The 15,499-nt window shown below is 40.1% G+C and overlaps 1 protein-coding gene across 1 annotated transcript in view; it reads left to right on the plus strand.

The window, feature by feature from the left end:
- Nucleotides 1-322: 322 nt before the first annotated feature.
- CMC1 (C-X9-C motif containing 1) overlaps nt 323-15,499 on the plus strand; it is a 42,544-nt gene continuing 27,367 nt past the window's right edge. Inside the window, exons 1-2 of the mRNA XM_085051158.1 lie at nt 323-476; nt 13,075-13,167. Of these exons, the coding sequence (XP_084907284.1) occupies nt 452-476; nt 13,075-13,167 (118 nt within the window). The 5' untranslated portion in view covers nt 323-451. The remainder of the gene's footprint in view (nt 477-13,074; nt 13,168-15,499) is intronic.

Consider the following 15,499-nt stretch of genomic DNA (forward strand, 5'->3'; position numbering starts at 1 on the left):
CCTGTAGGATGACCCTGCTTGAGCAGGGAGGTTGCACCAAATGACCCACTGCGGTCCTTTTTCATCCTGACCCACTCTGTGATTTTGTGACCCCTCGGTGACTCACAGAGCATGAGCCCACCATGGGTCCCTCGGCCCCGCTCACGGTCCCTCACCGCGGTAACGGCGGCGGCTCATCCCGACGCCTCAGGGCCACCTCAGGGCCCACCCCACACCGCCTCAGGGCCGCCCCCGTGCCGCCTCAGGGCCACCCCGTGCCGCCTCAGGGCCGCCCCCGTGCCCACGCCCCCGGACCCACAGCGCCCTCCGCCCTGCCCGCCGCCGGCCCGGTCTCCGCCCGCCGCGGGGAGGAGCGGGAGGAGCGGCCGGGGCTGTGCCGCGCCTGCGCTGCAGGGCCGGGCGAGCGTGCGCGCAGGGTGTGCGCAGCTGCTGCCGGTGCGTGGGGCCGCAGATGGAGCCTCCCCCCGGCGCCGCAGGTAGGGGCGGCCGGGCGAGCGGGAGGGAGGGAAGGAGGGAGGGAAGAAGGGAGGGCTGCGGAGCGCTCCCCAGACATACTCCCCCCCGCCCTCCGCCCTCCTCTTCCCCCACCGCCGCTCGCCACGCCGAGGCTTCCTGTGGGAAATCCCCGTCGCTTTCTGCTTGCCCCTCACACCTGCCGGAGAGGGCGGTGGGCTGGGCTGCGGCGCACCGCCGGTGGGTGCTGGGAAGGGCCACCCTGAGGGGCTCCGGCCTGTTCTCCGCGAGGTTCCCGGCGGACTGGGACGTCCCCGCCGCCCTCAGCGAGCTCCCGCCGCCCTCTCCCTCCTTGCCGCCGTGCTGCGGCGGCCGTGACCTCCAGCGGCGGGACGCGGGGCGCGGCAGCTCCGGGGCGTCCCGGGGCCCAGGTGCCGCCTGTAGCCTCTCTGGCTGCGTGACAAACGTAAAGGCAAAACACCAGGGTTGTGTGGTCTTCGGCTTCGTGCTACCGAGATCTTGTCCGAGTGGTTGTAGACACGTGTCCACAGGGCGAATGGAAGCCCCTGTCCTGTATGCCCGTGTCGTGTTCGCTCAAGTGCCCAGAGTTCCCGAGGCAGGTGCCTTCGGCTTGGTGTGTTAAAGGCCATTTACCGTCAGAAGGAGCCCAGCGAGGCGTGGGCCTGCTTCAGCTAACGCAAGGTGTTGAGACTCCCGTAGCTGGCGGTGAGCTCCAGTGGTCGTGGCTGTGCCCCTCGGTCCCTGCAGCCTGGGGCTGCTTTTCCAAAAGCCGAAGGATGCTGGCCAAGGCCAGGCTCTTGGTTTCTAATGGAAACCTGTCCTGGGCCTGGTTTTCCAGGCCTTTAGCCAAGGCGTTCATAGACTAGTCAAGTTCTGGGTTTATTGATTGTATCCTCTAAGCGCTGATCTCTTACCAAATTAAGAAAATGTTAGAAAACTTACCACTGTATTTCAAATGGTGGATGTTTATCTCCAGGGTAATTGCGCTTCCCAGTTGTCCTTTGGAAAAAGCTGAGTTATTGCATTAGCTACTTCACAGATTTACAGAATATTCAGAGTTGTAAGGGACCCACAAGGATCACAGAGTCCGACTCTTAAGTAAATGGTCCATAATGGATGGGATTGAACCTACAACCTTGGTGGTTTTAATAGCATACTCTAACCAACTAAGCTAATCTGAGTGATTTAATGTGTTGTGATTTCAGTGTAGAACAAAAAGGATGGTACCAAACACTGGAGTTCATCCGTGTTCTGCTTCTCTATTTATATATATATATATAAAATGACATTATCTGTTCCCCCCAAACCATATTGTGGTTGTATGTTAGCTGTGGTAGGACTGCTGAAGGTGTACTTTGGGTATGGGCTGTGTGACACCAATACTGAGATTCATCTGCTGAGCAGTGGCATTGACACCTCTCTAAATCTGCCACCTTGTTATCCAGTATCTTTTGCTTCTTCCCCCCGCTCCCCATCAGTCTCTGGCAGTTACAGCTCTGTTGAAAACCTCAAAATGAACTAAAAGTGGAGATGTCTACGTGAGGTAGTAGAGAAACTGGAACAAAAGCTGCAAGAGGTGTGAGCTGCCCTGTTTGTATTAGTAAGGTGTTAACCCAAATACCCCAGTGTGGTAGGTTTCAGTGTCATGATTGTTAACTGCTTCTTGGCTCATATACGAGAAAAAAGAGGATCACAGTTCTGTAAATTGTTTCTGTGGCTGATATTTTATGGTCACAAAAGACAAAAATATTCTCGTGGCTTTGACAGGCAGTAGGGAGTGAATATCAAGGAGTCCTCTGAAGCTCAGAATGTAGAACCTGTAAATTATGTCATGATTTGTATGGGAGTTTTTTGATAGCTGCATTTTGGCAAGGAACTGTGGTTGTGTCATTAGGTGATAATATCTAGCAAATTAATTGGTAGATAAATATGTTCACAAAATTTTATGTTCATAGAATCATAGATTATCCTGAGTTGGAATTGTCCCTCAAGCATTATCAAGCCAAATTCTTGGCCCTGCACAGAACTTCCCCAAGAATCACACCATGTGCCTGAGAGTGTTGTCCAAACACTTCTTCAACTCTCTCAGGCTTAGTACTGTGAGAACTTCCCTGGAGAGCCTGTTCCAGTGCCCAGCTACCATCTGGGTGAAAACCCTTTTCCTAATATCCAACTTAAAACGTCCCCTAACTCAGTTTGATGTCGTTCTCTCAGCATGTTACTAGGCACCAGAGAGAAGAGATCAGTGTTTTATCCTCTTCCCTTGTGAGAAAGCTGTAGACTGCAGTGAGGTCTCCCTTCAGTCTCCTCCAGGCTGAACAAGCTAAGTGACCTCAGCTGCTGCTTGAATGGCTCTGGGCCCTTCACCAACTTTGTAGCCCTCCTTTTGATGCTCTGCAAAAGTTTTATATCCTTCTTGTATTGTGGTGCCCCAAACACACAGCACTCAAGGTGAAGCTGCCCCAGTGCACAGCAGAGTGGGACAATCCCCTCCACTGTCCAGGTGCCTGATGCCCCCCAAGACACTGGTGGCCCTCCTGACTGCCAGGGCACTGCTGATTCATATTCAACTTGCCATCAACCAGCACTCCCAGGTCCGTTTCCTCAGCACTGCTCTGCAGGCACTCATTCCCCAGTACATATGTAGATCCAGGGTTGCTCCATCCTGAATGCTAAACTGTATTAAGTTTCATGTGGTTGGTGATTGTCCAGCTCTTAATTTGTCTAGGTCTTCTTGGAGGGTCTCTCTGCCTTTGAGGGAGTCAACAGCTCCTCCCAATATTGGAAAATGTTACACTATTTTGTTTTGTCCTTCGCCAAAATGAATGTGCTGCAGCCCAGCATTGAATGTGAGTTTTGTATGCACCACTTCCAAAACTATGTAGGGTGCTGTTTTTAGTAGTAGAGGCCATGGGTTATGAGAAAGCTCGTTTTCTTTTTAATGTGCACTTGGTTATAGCTGTCATTTTCAGGTGGTGATGCCTGGATCCCTAGTTGAAGATTCACAGATGTGTAAAGAGAAACGTGGAGTCATTGACAACAGCTGAGATACACAATACAGGTTTTGGTACCTGTCCTGCACATAGGGCTTAAAAGCAGAGGGGCTGAAGACTGATTTTTCCTAAGCCACTTAACATGTCTGTTTCTTTATGTCATCTGGAAGTCTAGGTTAAATACAGTAGCAGTTTATCAGTAGAAAGAGAAAATTGGGCTTGCAGAATGGTGATTTCTTTCAAAGTGGCAAGGGCAATAAGACTGGAGCTAGAAGAATATACTGGAAAGAATGAAATTACAGTTTCAAAAGACAGGGTAAAATAATGGGTGATAAAACAATGTTGAATCTAAAAGGCTAATGTATATAAGTAAAAGGAAAACTGGCTTTTCAGCTGTTCTTTTTCAACTTTTAATTAAACTTCTTTTAGGTAAGTTTTGTGATTAGTAATGTAAGTTACAAGAATAACATCTGGAATCCTTGTGTTCATGTAACTGAGAGGCTTTTGGCTTTGTCACTTCGTGCTCTGGAACTTAAGAAAACACTGGTGTGTTTTGATCATATTTGTGCTGTTAGTTTCCAAGATCCTCATTAATTTGTATTGTATGTACTGATTGTTCATTAACTACATAGGTACAGAAGTCAAAGGTAGGCTTTGTTTTTTTCTTGTCTCTTAATCCTTACTTCCAGTTAAAGAAATTAAAAAAAAAAGCAGGCAGAATGGTATTTGGTGCTGTTATTCATAAGCCTTGCTCTTCATTTGTGTGTAGTATTGTTTATTTGGAATGAAAGGTGTAAATTTTATCTTGAAAGGAGTGGCTAAAAAGCTAAATATTCAAGCTCTCAAGAAGTTTGGGCAGATTTTTTTTTTAATGAAACTTTTATTTGTGATTTAGATTATTTTTCATTACACCTTGTCACACACTTCTGAAGAAGAGTAAGAGGACTATGTAGTGTTGGAGCACCTGAGTGATGGTATTAGGCATGGTGGCAAATCTTAGGTGGTTAACGTCTCCTCTTGTAATAACAGGGAGATTTATTGGTTGTTGGATTTTCCTGCATCCCTTCTTTGTCCAGATGCTGAGTACTTTGTTCTTTCTATGTTGGATTTATCTCTTACTCATCTCTTGTTTCTGATGCAAATTATTGCACAGTTTTTTATGTCACCGCTTATCTCTATTTTATGTGGTCTGTTTGGTTTATACAATTCAGATAGTTCTTGCGTTTCTCAGGACCTTTCTCTGTTTCTTAGTGGATGTAAGCAATAGATTCTTGGACAGCACTCACTGTTAGTTAGAAAGGGCATAGAAGAGATAGAGATTGTACACTTGGGACTGGTTTCAGAGAAGAGCTGCTCAAATGTGTGGGCTTGACTTTTTAAGAAGTGTGGAACCCTATACTATATGTAGGAATTGGACTGCGTCCATGATGTCAGTATATTTTGACATCTCAGAAAAAACTCTGGAATGTGTATTTGGTCGCTCAAATACTGCTGCATGGTGTTTTGTTTAAGTGACAGGAAGCAGTGTTGAGGATTTTGCATCAGTTACCAAGTGAAGCACTCAGAAGCTTTACAGTAATGGAATTAGTGTTGTCTCTGATAGTTTAATCTTTGGTCAGTCCACAGCCCTAGTTGTTACTCACTCTGTTTTTTTGCTTTTGACTGGAATTCTTATCTGTTGTCAGATGGGTTTTGAAGTGAGCTGAGGTGTTCCTTTTACAGGTGGCTCACAACCTAAGTTTTCCTAACTGGCAGGTCTGTCAAACTTGAACAATGGTACAGGCTATGTGTTAATAAAGCTGCAGTATTTCCAGGAGTAAATATTAAGTCCTAATCTGTAATTAATTTTCAGGCCCTGTAACTGGATTTGCTGTGTGATCAGCAGTGTAAAAGCATCTCCTTGTGTCAGCTTGGCTTTAGTTACTACTCACTAGATGTATGAGCATTTGCAATCAGCATGTAATTAACAAGAAAGTGTGCTTTGTCGGGTCTGCTTTTCCATTTCTTTCTAGGTATTACAGGCTTGCTGTAATGCAGCCATTGTTCACTTTTAGCAAGCAGCATTCCCGTAATCCAGTGCTGCCATATTGCAGGAACATGAGCCCCAAAGCAAAATGTAAGATAACAAATTCAGCCAGTGAAAAAGGTGAAAATTGACTTTGAGGTGATGATAGAATGGTGAGAAGTTAAAGCTTTGGAAATTTTCCCTGGTGTTGTCATCCCTGTACTCTATCTTAATTTAAAATGATGTCAGTATTAGAAAGATCTCAAAATCTGAAACTTTTTTAATACAAATAAGTTTATTCATATACATTTAAAGAAGAAAAAAAAAGATGCTGCATAGAGAAGCTGCATTGATAAGTTTCTTTTGCTTTCAAATCAGGGTTTCAGGGTATCTCAGATCTAGTCTCACTTGGATTATAACACTTCTGTCATTTGATATCATCCTTCTGTACTTTAAAACCTCAGTGGAAGCTCACTACTTCAGGCTCTAGTTTGTATGCAAACATCGATGTGCAAATGAAATTACCGAACTCAGGAGCATTTCACGTATGTACAAAGGTGTTGTTTGGTCCTGGTCCATCATCTGTCAGTTCACACTGGATATTTTTGACTGATAAAATCCTTCACTGGGATTCTGCATTTTTTTTGGTGGGACCTAGGTTTACAAAGCAGGATGCTAAAATTATTCTGTCACTTTGACCCCATGAATTCCTTGTTGGTAAAGGCACAGAAGGCCTCCCAAAGGCTACAGGATTGGATACTTAAAGTATTAATTACATTGATACATCAAATTGCAATTGTAGGAAAAGACCCTAAGATTTTAGAAAGATGAATGTTTTTTCTCCCATGACTTTAGTGGGTCTATAAATGAACTTGTTCCAATGTGTGACTTAGTGTTTTCAAATAGAGATTTTGAGTAGTTGATAATATATTCAATGATACAGCCTTTTTGGATAAGTTTTTATGATGCACATATGCGTAAATGATTCACATGAATTAATCTTAGAATGGTAATTTTTATTTAATACAAGGGGGATTAGCTAGGCAGAATAATGGAGATGAAAATTTTGAGTTGAATGCATTCTTTTCCTGGAGGAGTACTAAGCTCTAATTATATTGGTTTATTCAAAACACTGTTAAAAGTGCACTAAAATAGATCTGATTTTTTTGTAAAAAAAAGTAAAATTAATGTCCAGAACCAATAGTGTGATTAATGAAAGGAATGTTTGCCAATAAGCAGGCAGTGGACACTGTGCTGCTCCCTCTGTTATTAAGAAAAATGTACTTTTCAAGTACACTAATTTTTATAATTAGCTCATAGGCAAGTGTTTTAAAACAAAACTTTGTAAGGAAATGAAGTATTTACCTCACAGAAAAAATTTTTACCAAGTGACATGAAAAATAACTGAATCCTCTAAATTAATGCAGTTTTGTAATTTAGTCATAAACTTGTTATTCATTCTCCAAACCATTTCAAGTGTTGTGTATACTATAGGTCTGCATATGGAAGAAATGACAGAACGGCTGTTAAATTCAAGTTTTAGTAGACTCATCATAGATGAAAAGAAGACCTTCCCTTCCAGGAAAACAGCTTCTTCACAGGGGAGATTTTCTTTAAATGTGATGTAGCTTAAAAAATGGTAATTCTGCATGTAACTCCTTGGTTTTCTTCCTTTTTCACTTTAGTAACTCTGCTATTCCTGTTGCTGAAGTTCTCATTGATACTTTTCCAAGTTTTATTTCTTAGCTTGAAAAAGAAAGGCATCTTAGAAATCTGTCTACATCAAAACTGCTTACCTTTGATGGCAGCTGGCAAGAAAAAAATAGTAAGGTGTATTAAAAAAAAGTCCCCTTTATGGCTCCACATTTCTCAACCAAGCTCCCAAACTAATGAAAGTGATTGTTTTTAAAATTTATATATTTTGAGGAGTGTCATATTTTAACTTGAATTCTTGAACCTTGACTGAACATTCTACAGCATTTTTGCTAGCAAATAACATAACTGATGTTTAAAAGTTGATAGAACTGGGATTTCAAGAAAAACATGAAGTATTACAGTTATTAATTAAAATGATATAAAGTTACTAAAACTTCCCTTATTCTTCATGTGTACTGTGATTCTTAATGAAAGAGCAATAGTATTTAAAGTACTATTTTGAACATTTTTTTGAACGTGGATAAATAAAAAGAGTAAATCGAAATTATAGGTTGTAAAACTAGAAATGTACCTTTCAAAGTCTATTACTGGAATTGTTTGACTCAGTTCCTATTGGATGCAGAAAGTATGAGGCTTCTTTAAATATCCGGGTAGAGCAGATTTCAACTTTTCTGGGTAATCTGTGCCCCTGCTACCTGAACTCATAAGAGAGGTGAAAGCAGAGCTGTAAACTACCATCAGGATCTAGCAAAAGGGTGAGTCAGTTACCAGCTATGTTGAATGAAGTGGAGAGGTGATACCACTTCTCTCAGGGCACTCTTCTAGGAAAGCTTTTGTCTTGGTTTCCTTTGCTTGTTCTAATTAATATGAGAAGCTGCTACAGTTCTTTTTGTTATTAGGACTGCGAAGTAGCTCTGAATTTCATTCTCCTCTTCTGCTTAGAGGTTAAAGGTCTGCTGCCTTCAGCACAGGTCTACACTCTGCTCATGTTGTTCTCAAGGCCATCCTGGGTCCTTTGGTCAGCGGCTAGAAAGTATTTGTCATCTGTTTTCCCAGCTTCCATACAGAGTGAATTTGAGGTTTTCTATTGTTTGGGATGTTCTTGTTCCTATTGATGTATATTTTTTGGGGGGGTTGGTAATTTTTTACAAAAATAATGAAAACTATTTAGCTGATCAGCTGTTCTTGGCCTTCCATGGCAATAAAGAGCTTTAGCAGCTGATGGTTTTGATCAACCACAGAAGGCTATTACAACTGTAGTCTTGTGCCCCACATGTTGTATGCAACAAGAGAACCACAAGCGCTGAGATTTGCCAAAACCCACAGATTTTATCTGTTAAAAAAATAAAAAAAAAAAGGTCTTAGAAGTTTCTTAATGATTTGGTGAATAGGGTTATCTCCCAGTTTAGTAATCTCTCTCTTTAATTCTTTACACTGGGCTGAGGTTCTACGGAAAACAATTTCTGTTTCATAAAGGTATTCCCTTTTCTGTAGCTTTCTTCTGTCTTATTTTTTTCCCCCTGCAAGCTTGTAACTTCTTTAACTCTATCTTCTCCTCTGTTCCTTGTCCCCACAAGGGGCATTCTGGAATCTGCTGATCAGTCTTTAGGAAACATTCAGTAGTTTTATTACACAGATTCTTTGCCTGTAGACTTATTCACTTATTTTCAAGGAGCTAGTGACTTAGCTGTAACCCTGCAAGTCTGCACTTGGTTGTAATTCTGGCTAATTTCTGTGTATGTTTTTATAAAATACTTAGTTTTTAGTATTAATACAATTTAACCTACATTTGGTAACATTTACTTAGTTCATCTGTGTTCATCCATATGTCCCTTATAATGTTTGATGGTATGTGGAAATTACATCAGAAAGTAATGAAAGGGTAAAATCTCAGAGCATTAAATTGAGCTAACAAATATGCCTAAGTTTGGGCTGGCAAGGGGAGAAGAAAAGGCTTCTAACACTTGTCTGGCCCTTTGGAAGCTGAGAGGTAACATGCTCTTGTTGGTTCTCTTCGTGGCCAAGGGCCATGATCTCCTCAGACTACCCAGAAGACCAGGGAAAGTGTGGGGAGGATGTGGGTAGGAATGAAAGGTATCAGCTTTCAAATGCAGAAGACAAACTGTTGGAAAATATATTTCTTACTTGTCTGGGAATTATGTTTTCAAGATGAAATAAAACAGGAGTAAGACTGTTGAAATGCAGATTCTTCTGTAGGGACTAGTCTGCAGTAAATCTGGTATTAGAGTAAGAATTACCTTTCTTAGTGCAGAATAGTGAACTTTCAAAAGGGGAAAGAAGTACTTGTTCTGGAAACTGTAATATAGTTGAAAAAAGGCAAAAAGAATTGATGGTTTTACATTGTGGTTGTGTCATGTTTTTTGATGAAGTCTTGCTTCTGAGGTGTTTTTCTTTGAAAGTTCTTGCCATATATGTTACTGCAGAGATCAATAGCTTGGATTGATAATGATCTTGAAAATACTTGTACATCAGGATCAGAAATTAAGTTCCTTTGCACATAAACACGTTTGTTTTAGCTGGTATCTGCTATTTTTAATGTTTGCACCTTATTTTTCTTTAATATTTTGTATAAATGCTAGGGATACTGACTTTACTGAAATGTTTCAAGATCATTGAAGGAAAATCACTGTAATTGTAGTGCAGTTGACAGTTTAGAATCAAGAATGTTCGAATACTTAAGATGCTACAGTTGAAACTCATAAGTAAATACAGTATTGCCCAAGCTGAACATCTGCATTTGAGCTATTTGGAGAGATGGTTGCAGCCAAAGCCTGAAACTTAGACAGTATAAGATAATTTAAATTGCTTAAATTTTCATAGAGTCACTTAGGCTAGGTTTAATGTCATCAACTCCAACTGTTATTAAGCACTAATTATTTTCTAATTAAAAATACAAAATCAAAATCCTCTAAATAAAAACACTTGTAAAATTAAAAAAAAATTAAAACTAATACTTCCCAACAGAGATTCTTCTAAAAACTGTAGATGATTTATGAATAGTCTTTATTGTAATTTCCTCTATATTGTTGAATAACTACCTTTGAATTACTGCTGTAGTTCTCATTCTTTCTACTGGATGCTGCCCAGTGTCCTGATGTGCCCTCTCCTTCCTGCATTTTCAGCCTCTGTAGATTTGACAACATGGGACTAAAAAGAAGGAGTTTGCCTGGAGCACAGTTCTGTCATGGTTCTGGTTGAGCTGGTGTTGACACCAGTATAGCTACTCCTTGCTGTCCGTCTTACGCCCCTTTTCTTTTGAATAATCAAACAGAAAATTGGGTGCTTAAGCTAAGAGAAAACCTGAAAATCTTTTTTGACTGTTCTGGGCTAACAGGGAGGCCTTCTCTTTTTGGGTTTCCTTTTCTTTGCTTGCTTGCTTGTTTTTTTTTTTTCCCAGATGGCACTGCGTCCTGTTTCTTTTCTATCCTTCACTCGCATTTCTACCCACTTCTCTTTGTCAGTAGAGGGGTAGCTGGCCCTTGCACTGGAGCCCTGTGCTTTGTCATTGTGAAAATTGTGGATGCTTCTAGCTAGCTTTGCCTGTGGGGGAAGCCCAGCTGCTCTTCCCAGCCCCTGAAGACTTCTCTGCTTTCTGCTACATTTTTGTGTATGGTGTAGTATAAAACTTGAAACTGTGCAGAGCCAAGGGTTGGATTTGATGATCCTTGTGGGTCCCTTCCAGCTCGGGATATTCTATGAGATAAATGGGTAGATAAGTAAGTACATAAAGTAGATTAAGTAAGTAAGTAAATAAAGTAAGTAGATAAAGTAGATCAGTTCACTGTGAAACCCATTTATCTAAGTAGATAAATGGGTCTAATCACTCCAAAGTGTAAATCAGCTGAGAAGCAGTTTTTTTACCTGAGTTAGTTTTCTGTTTTGACCTGCTCACTCACTGTGTGGCAAAGTGCGTAGTAGCGCTGATGTAATGGGAGTGAGTGAGGGCAGTGGGGGACTGGTAAAACTTCCCTTTTGGTGACAAGGAGCAAGCCACTTGCTTAACTGTATCCACATTCATAGGTAATTCTGTCTACTCCATGCACCAATATAACCAAGTTAATTTAGAAAAAGAAATTGTGGGGAGCAGAAGTTTAGGCTGTAATTTGAGCCAGTGGTACTCGTGACAGTTGTCTTTCTTCTTGTCCTAGTCTAACTGAATGGGGCGCTTTGGACTTATGTAGTGAACTGGATCAAGGAATTTATCTAGCTGGAAAATTGCCTAACACCACAGGGATGCTGAGCCTGTCTGTGTGAGCAGAGGGAAAAGAGCCTTATAGGGATGGGGAGGGGGCAGGAAGGCTGCAGTGCCAGCTTGCTTTGACTGGAGTGAGTAGAGCTGAGGCATGCAGCTTGGTGGTGCCAGTTCTGGCTGTGTCATTCAGCTGAACTGATTTGTCCTGTTTACAAAAAGTGCTTGGAAGTTTTCTGACAGCTTTGTGTTGTCTGTAGTCTATTAAATGCTTGGTACAGTCATTGCTCTGATACTCTGCAGAAAAGTAAAATGAAGGCTATTTCTAATTATTTTATTTCATGAAAATCAGAGCGTGGAAGCAAATCTAAGTCATGAGCGATTTGGTTTTAGTGTTTTTGTTGTACATACAGAATAGACTTTTTTTTTCCTGCTATAGGAATGCTAAAAAGATACTTTTGAGGAGATGTGTCTTTAGTTCAGATTCTGTATATTGCTCCCTGTAATCCTCCGTTTTTTTGCCAGATTCCACTATAATATCACATATGCAAAACTATGTAACCTCTTAGCTTTAGTAAACTTTAAAAGATGACTTAAGAATGGCTAATGTCAGTTTCAGTTGGTTTTTTATGGAGAAGTAACCAAAAATGCTCTGAAAAATTGAGTGTATGAAAGCTCTAGGTAACTTAAAACCTGCTTCTTTCCTTAGTTTCAATACATTACACTGTTAATTTTTATTCATTTCATCTTTTTTTTAAGAAGTGATTTTAAAATGAGATGATTGTCACCCAAAATAACTGTATCTGACAGTAGAGTTTTCATAGTGTGAGCATCTCAGCTGATGCTATTCTGAAGTGTAATATCAACATCAAAGGATAAATAAATAATGTGTTTGAAGATGAAAACCAGGTATTTGCTATAACTGCATTGGACTATATGGTGTTCTGAGCAAATATCCTTTGAAGGGTTTTAAACTCAGAAGCTGAGAAGTAAAAAAACCTGGTCTTGATAAATTCTCTTCCCTTTGTTTTGAGAAAGTGGATTTGGAAAAGCAGTGGGTTTTTTTTTTTCCCCTAATTGTCCGTGTTGCATATTCAAAATCACTAGTTGTACACAAAAGTACAGAATTCTGGAGACAACTGAAAGCAAACTTCAACTGTGCTTTTATGTATAGAATTCAGACATTCTTTTTGTTAAGTTGGATTTCTCAATGAGAAAGCTCCTAAATCCTACATTGAAGAGACTTAGTTTTCTTCTGAAGAACTGAAGTTTTCCACATAGCCATACAAATTCTAGGTTGTGCTCTAGTGTGTGCTATGTTTCTCAGCTTTGTGTCAGTGAATAAGAGTACATACAGGAAATGTACATAGAAAAATACTGGTATCCTGAAATAAAAGTAATTAACTGCTGTGCTGTCTGTATGCAGATTTTTTATTTAGTAAGGCAGAAATTAAAATGTGTTGTCAGAATTTGCTTTACTTTTGGTTCATTGTGCACATTAAACAGAGTAGGAATATTCGGGATAATGCTCATATTTATATCTGAGCAAATTTTGTACTTTCCATCCCTTTGACCTATGTGGTCCTTCCATGGTACTTTCTGCTGCTGTTTGTGACAGTTTTAGTGCACTTGTGTAAGTTATATAAACAATGCTCTGTTGTTGCTTTAGACTGACTTCTTCTGATGTATAGGTAACAATCTTTTTTTCAAAATTATCTTTTGTTTCACTCTTGCAGAAAATTCTAAGCTGAGACATGTAGAAAAAGATGTTTTGATTCCACAAATAATGAGGGATCGAGCCAAGGAGCTGTGTTCAGATAAGGTGCAAGGTAAGAGTCAAATATTCATTAGAAGATCAGATGTACTCACTTTTGTGCCCTGAATATAATCCTTGCTTTTGAAATCATGTAGTCAGAGAATTAATATGTGTGATCTGCATCTTATCAGTTCACTGTGAAACCAGTATTGAAGCATATAAATCTGCTGTGTTGGCTTTGGTTTCTTGGTGAGGTGGACTGTTGTCCAAAATGACTTGTTCTCAAGGGTTGTAGAATTTAGTATGATTAATACAAAGCTTTTCATGTCTCAGTCTGGGCCATGTGGTGACAGAGCATCATAAGAGTTACTGTGTTTCTATATGGAGTATTTAATACATATATAAATTGAATTGCCTCATGCAAACCATCAGTTAAGGCATCTCTCATTAAATTGAATTTGTTTAAATATTCCAAACTAGATGCATCCTTTCCCTACCCCAGCACTGAAATGATCCATGCACATAAACACTCACATGTTACTAGACAGACATTGAAATAGGGTGATGCAGTCCACTTCTGTTTTCATTTTCTGTTGAAGAGTGCTGGACAGTAACTCTTTAAAGTGGTATCACCACATCTTCTGAGAGCTGCTTACACACAGGTTAGCCAAGAATGCTGTTGTAAGAGGGATATAAGACTGGATGAAAAGACTTAAGGGACAGAGTTATTCTGTACAAGTGTCAGTAGAGGGTATTTGCATCTGGTTATCTGGATCTGTGCTCTCTAAACTTCTTTTGTTCATGCACCCCATCAGTAAAAAATTTCTGACTGCACAATCCCAAACTAGGTATATTAGTTTATAAATTATGTCAATGTGTCACTGTACTTGTATGTTATGTACATTATAAAACATAAAAACAGAAGTAAAAAAAGGATGAGATAAAGATGGAATAAATGGTACTTTATAATATTTTTAAGCTATTTATCAATGGTACAAAACTGTTTCTGCTCTAAAAAGATTGCTTTTAATAGCAGTACTTTTTACTGAGATCTAGCTGACTGAACAGGCCTCATAATTTTTAAAATCTTTAACACTGTGATAAAGGAATTTGAAGGTCTGGTTCTAAGTTCAGTTTATTTCAATACTTGATCTTAATGGTGTCATGCCTGAAAAAGATACCTTACAGAGATGTACAGATCCCCATGGAAGAAGTACATAGTTGCTTGCACTTCCTGAATTTTACTTAAGTATACTGATTTTTCAATCCTATCCACAAGTTTTGCAAAGGTTTTGCTTGAAATTGGGCTAATACATGATCCTCTCCCCTGATGTCAATTAGTTGTTCTTCCAAACTGATGAGAAGATGTTACATGTTAGTGTTTTTAAGCCCCTGAAACTCTCATTGGAAAGATTTTTAACAGGTTAGAAATTTCTGTTTCTATCCTTTTTAAGTGTGCAGATAAAGGAGGTCTTTGTAGGTGACACACGTTTTCTTCACCAACAAAACTAAACCAAAAATTACATAATTAGGTGAACATATCCAAATACCTGTTTTCAAAATGCTTTCTCCAAAGCACGGGTTTCTTTTGCAAAGGAGTTACTTTCTTACTCTTTGTAAAAACAACACTTCACCTTCAAGGGACATATTGAATGTTTAGTTTTTGGAAATTCCTGCTAGGTAGCAAACTACTCACAGCCACTTGTCATCACTGAAAAGGTCAGTGGATTTGGAACACTTGTCTTTTTGTAAAAGTGTGTCAAGTTTGACAACTCTTAAGTGCTTTGCCACAAGATATCTTTGCCATGTGATATCCAGAGAATCTCTGTGTGATGCCAGGGATTTTCATGGCCCCTCCCCATCTCATTACAAAGTCTGGTAAAGATGCCACTGTTTGAAGGGCTTGTTTTTGTCAAGTTATAACATCAATGTCATCCTGTAGCACTTTTTGTGCTCCTGACTCCTCATACTTTGCCATAGGTCACCCCTAAGTGACACAGTGAGGGAGTTTCATGTGCAGTGCTCTCCCTGTAGGATTGGTCTGGAATCCCTTTTTTATTCCAGTCAAAGCAGCCACTGTCAGTGGCTACATTTGAACAGTTTTTCCATGATACATTGGTTTTTTTTCAACAAGCCACTTCCTGCTGAGAATAGATCTTCTTCAGTGCATCTTTCCTTTAGTGGCTCACCAAAAAAAAAAAAAGTCTTCGTGCATTTCATTGTTGAAATGCAAATACCACAAGGTGAGAGAAGTTAGAAGCTTCTCTGCTTTCACCCTTTCACCCAGCTGTATAGCAAACGTCCCATACTGTGTTACTTTTTCTAATACTTGTTTCTTCAATCCTTCAGCAGTGTCTTCTCTGCATCTTCTAGCAGTATTTACTGACAAAGGAGTGCATTTTAGT

This window comes from Lichenostomus cassidix, chromosome 2 (genome assembly GCF_008360975.1).
Source record: "Lichenostomus cassidix isolate B80296 chromosome 2, HeHo_3.0, whole genome shotgun sequence".
Taxonomy (NCBI): domain Eukaryota; kingdom Metazoa; phylum Chordata; class Aves; order Passeriformes; family Meliphagidae; genus Lichenostomus; species Lichenostomus cassidix.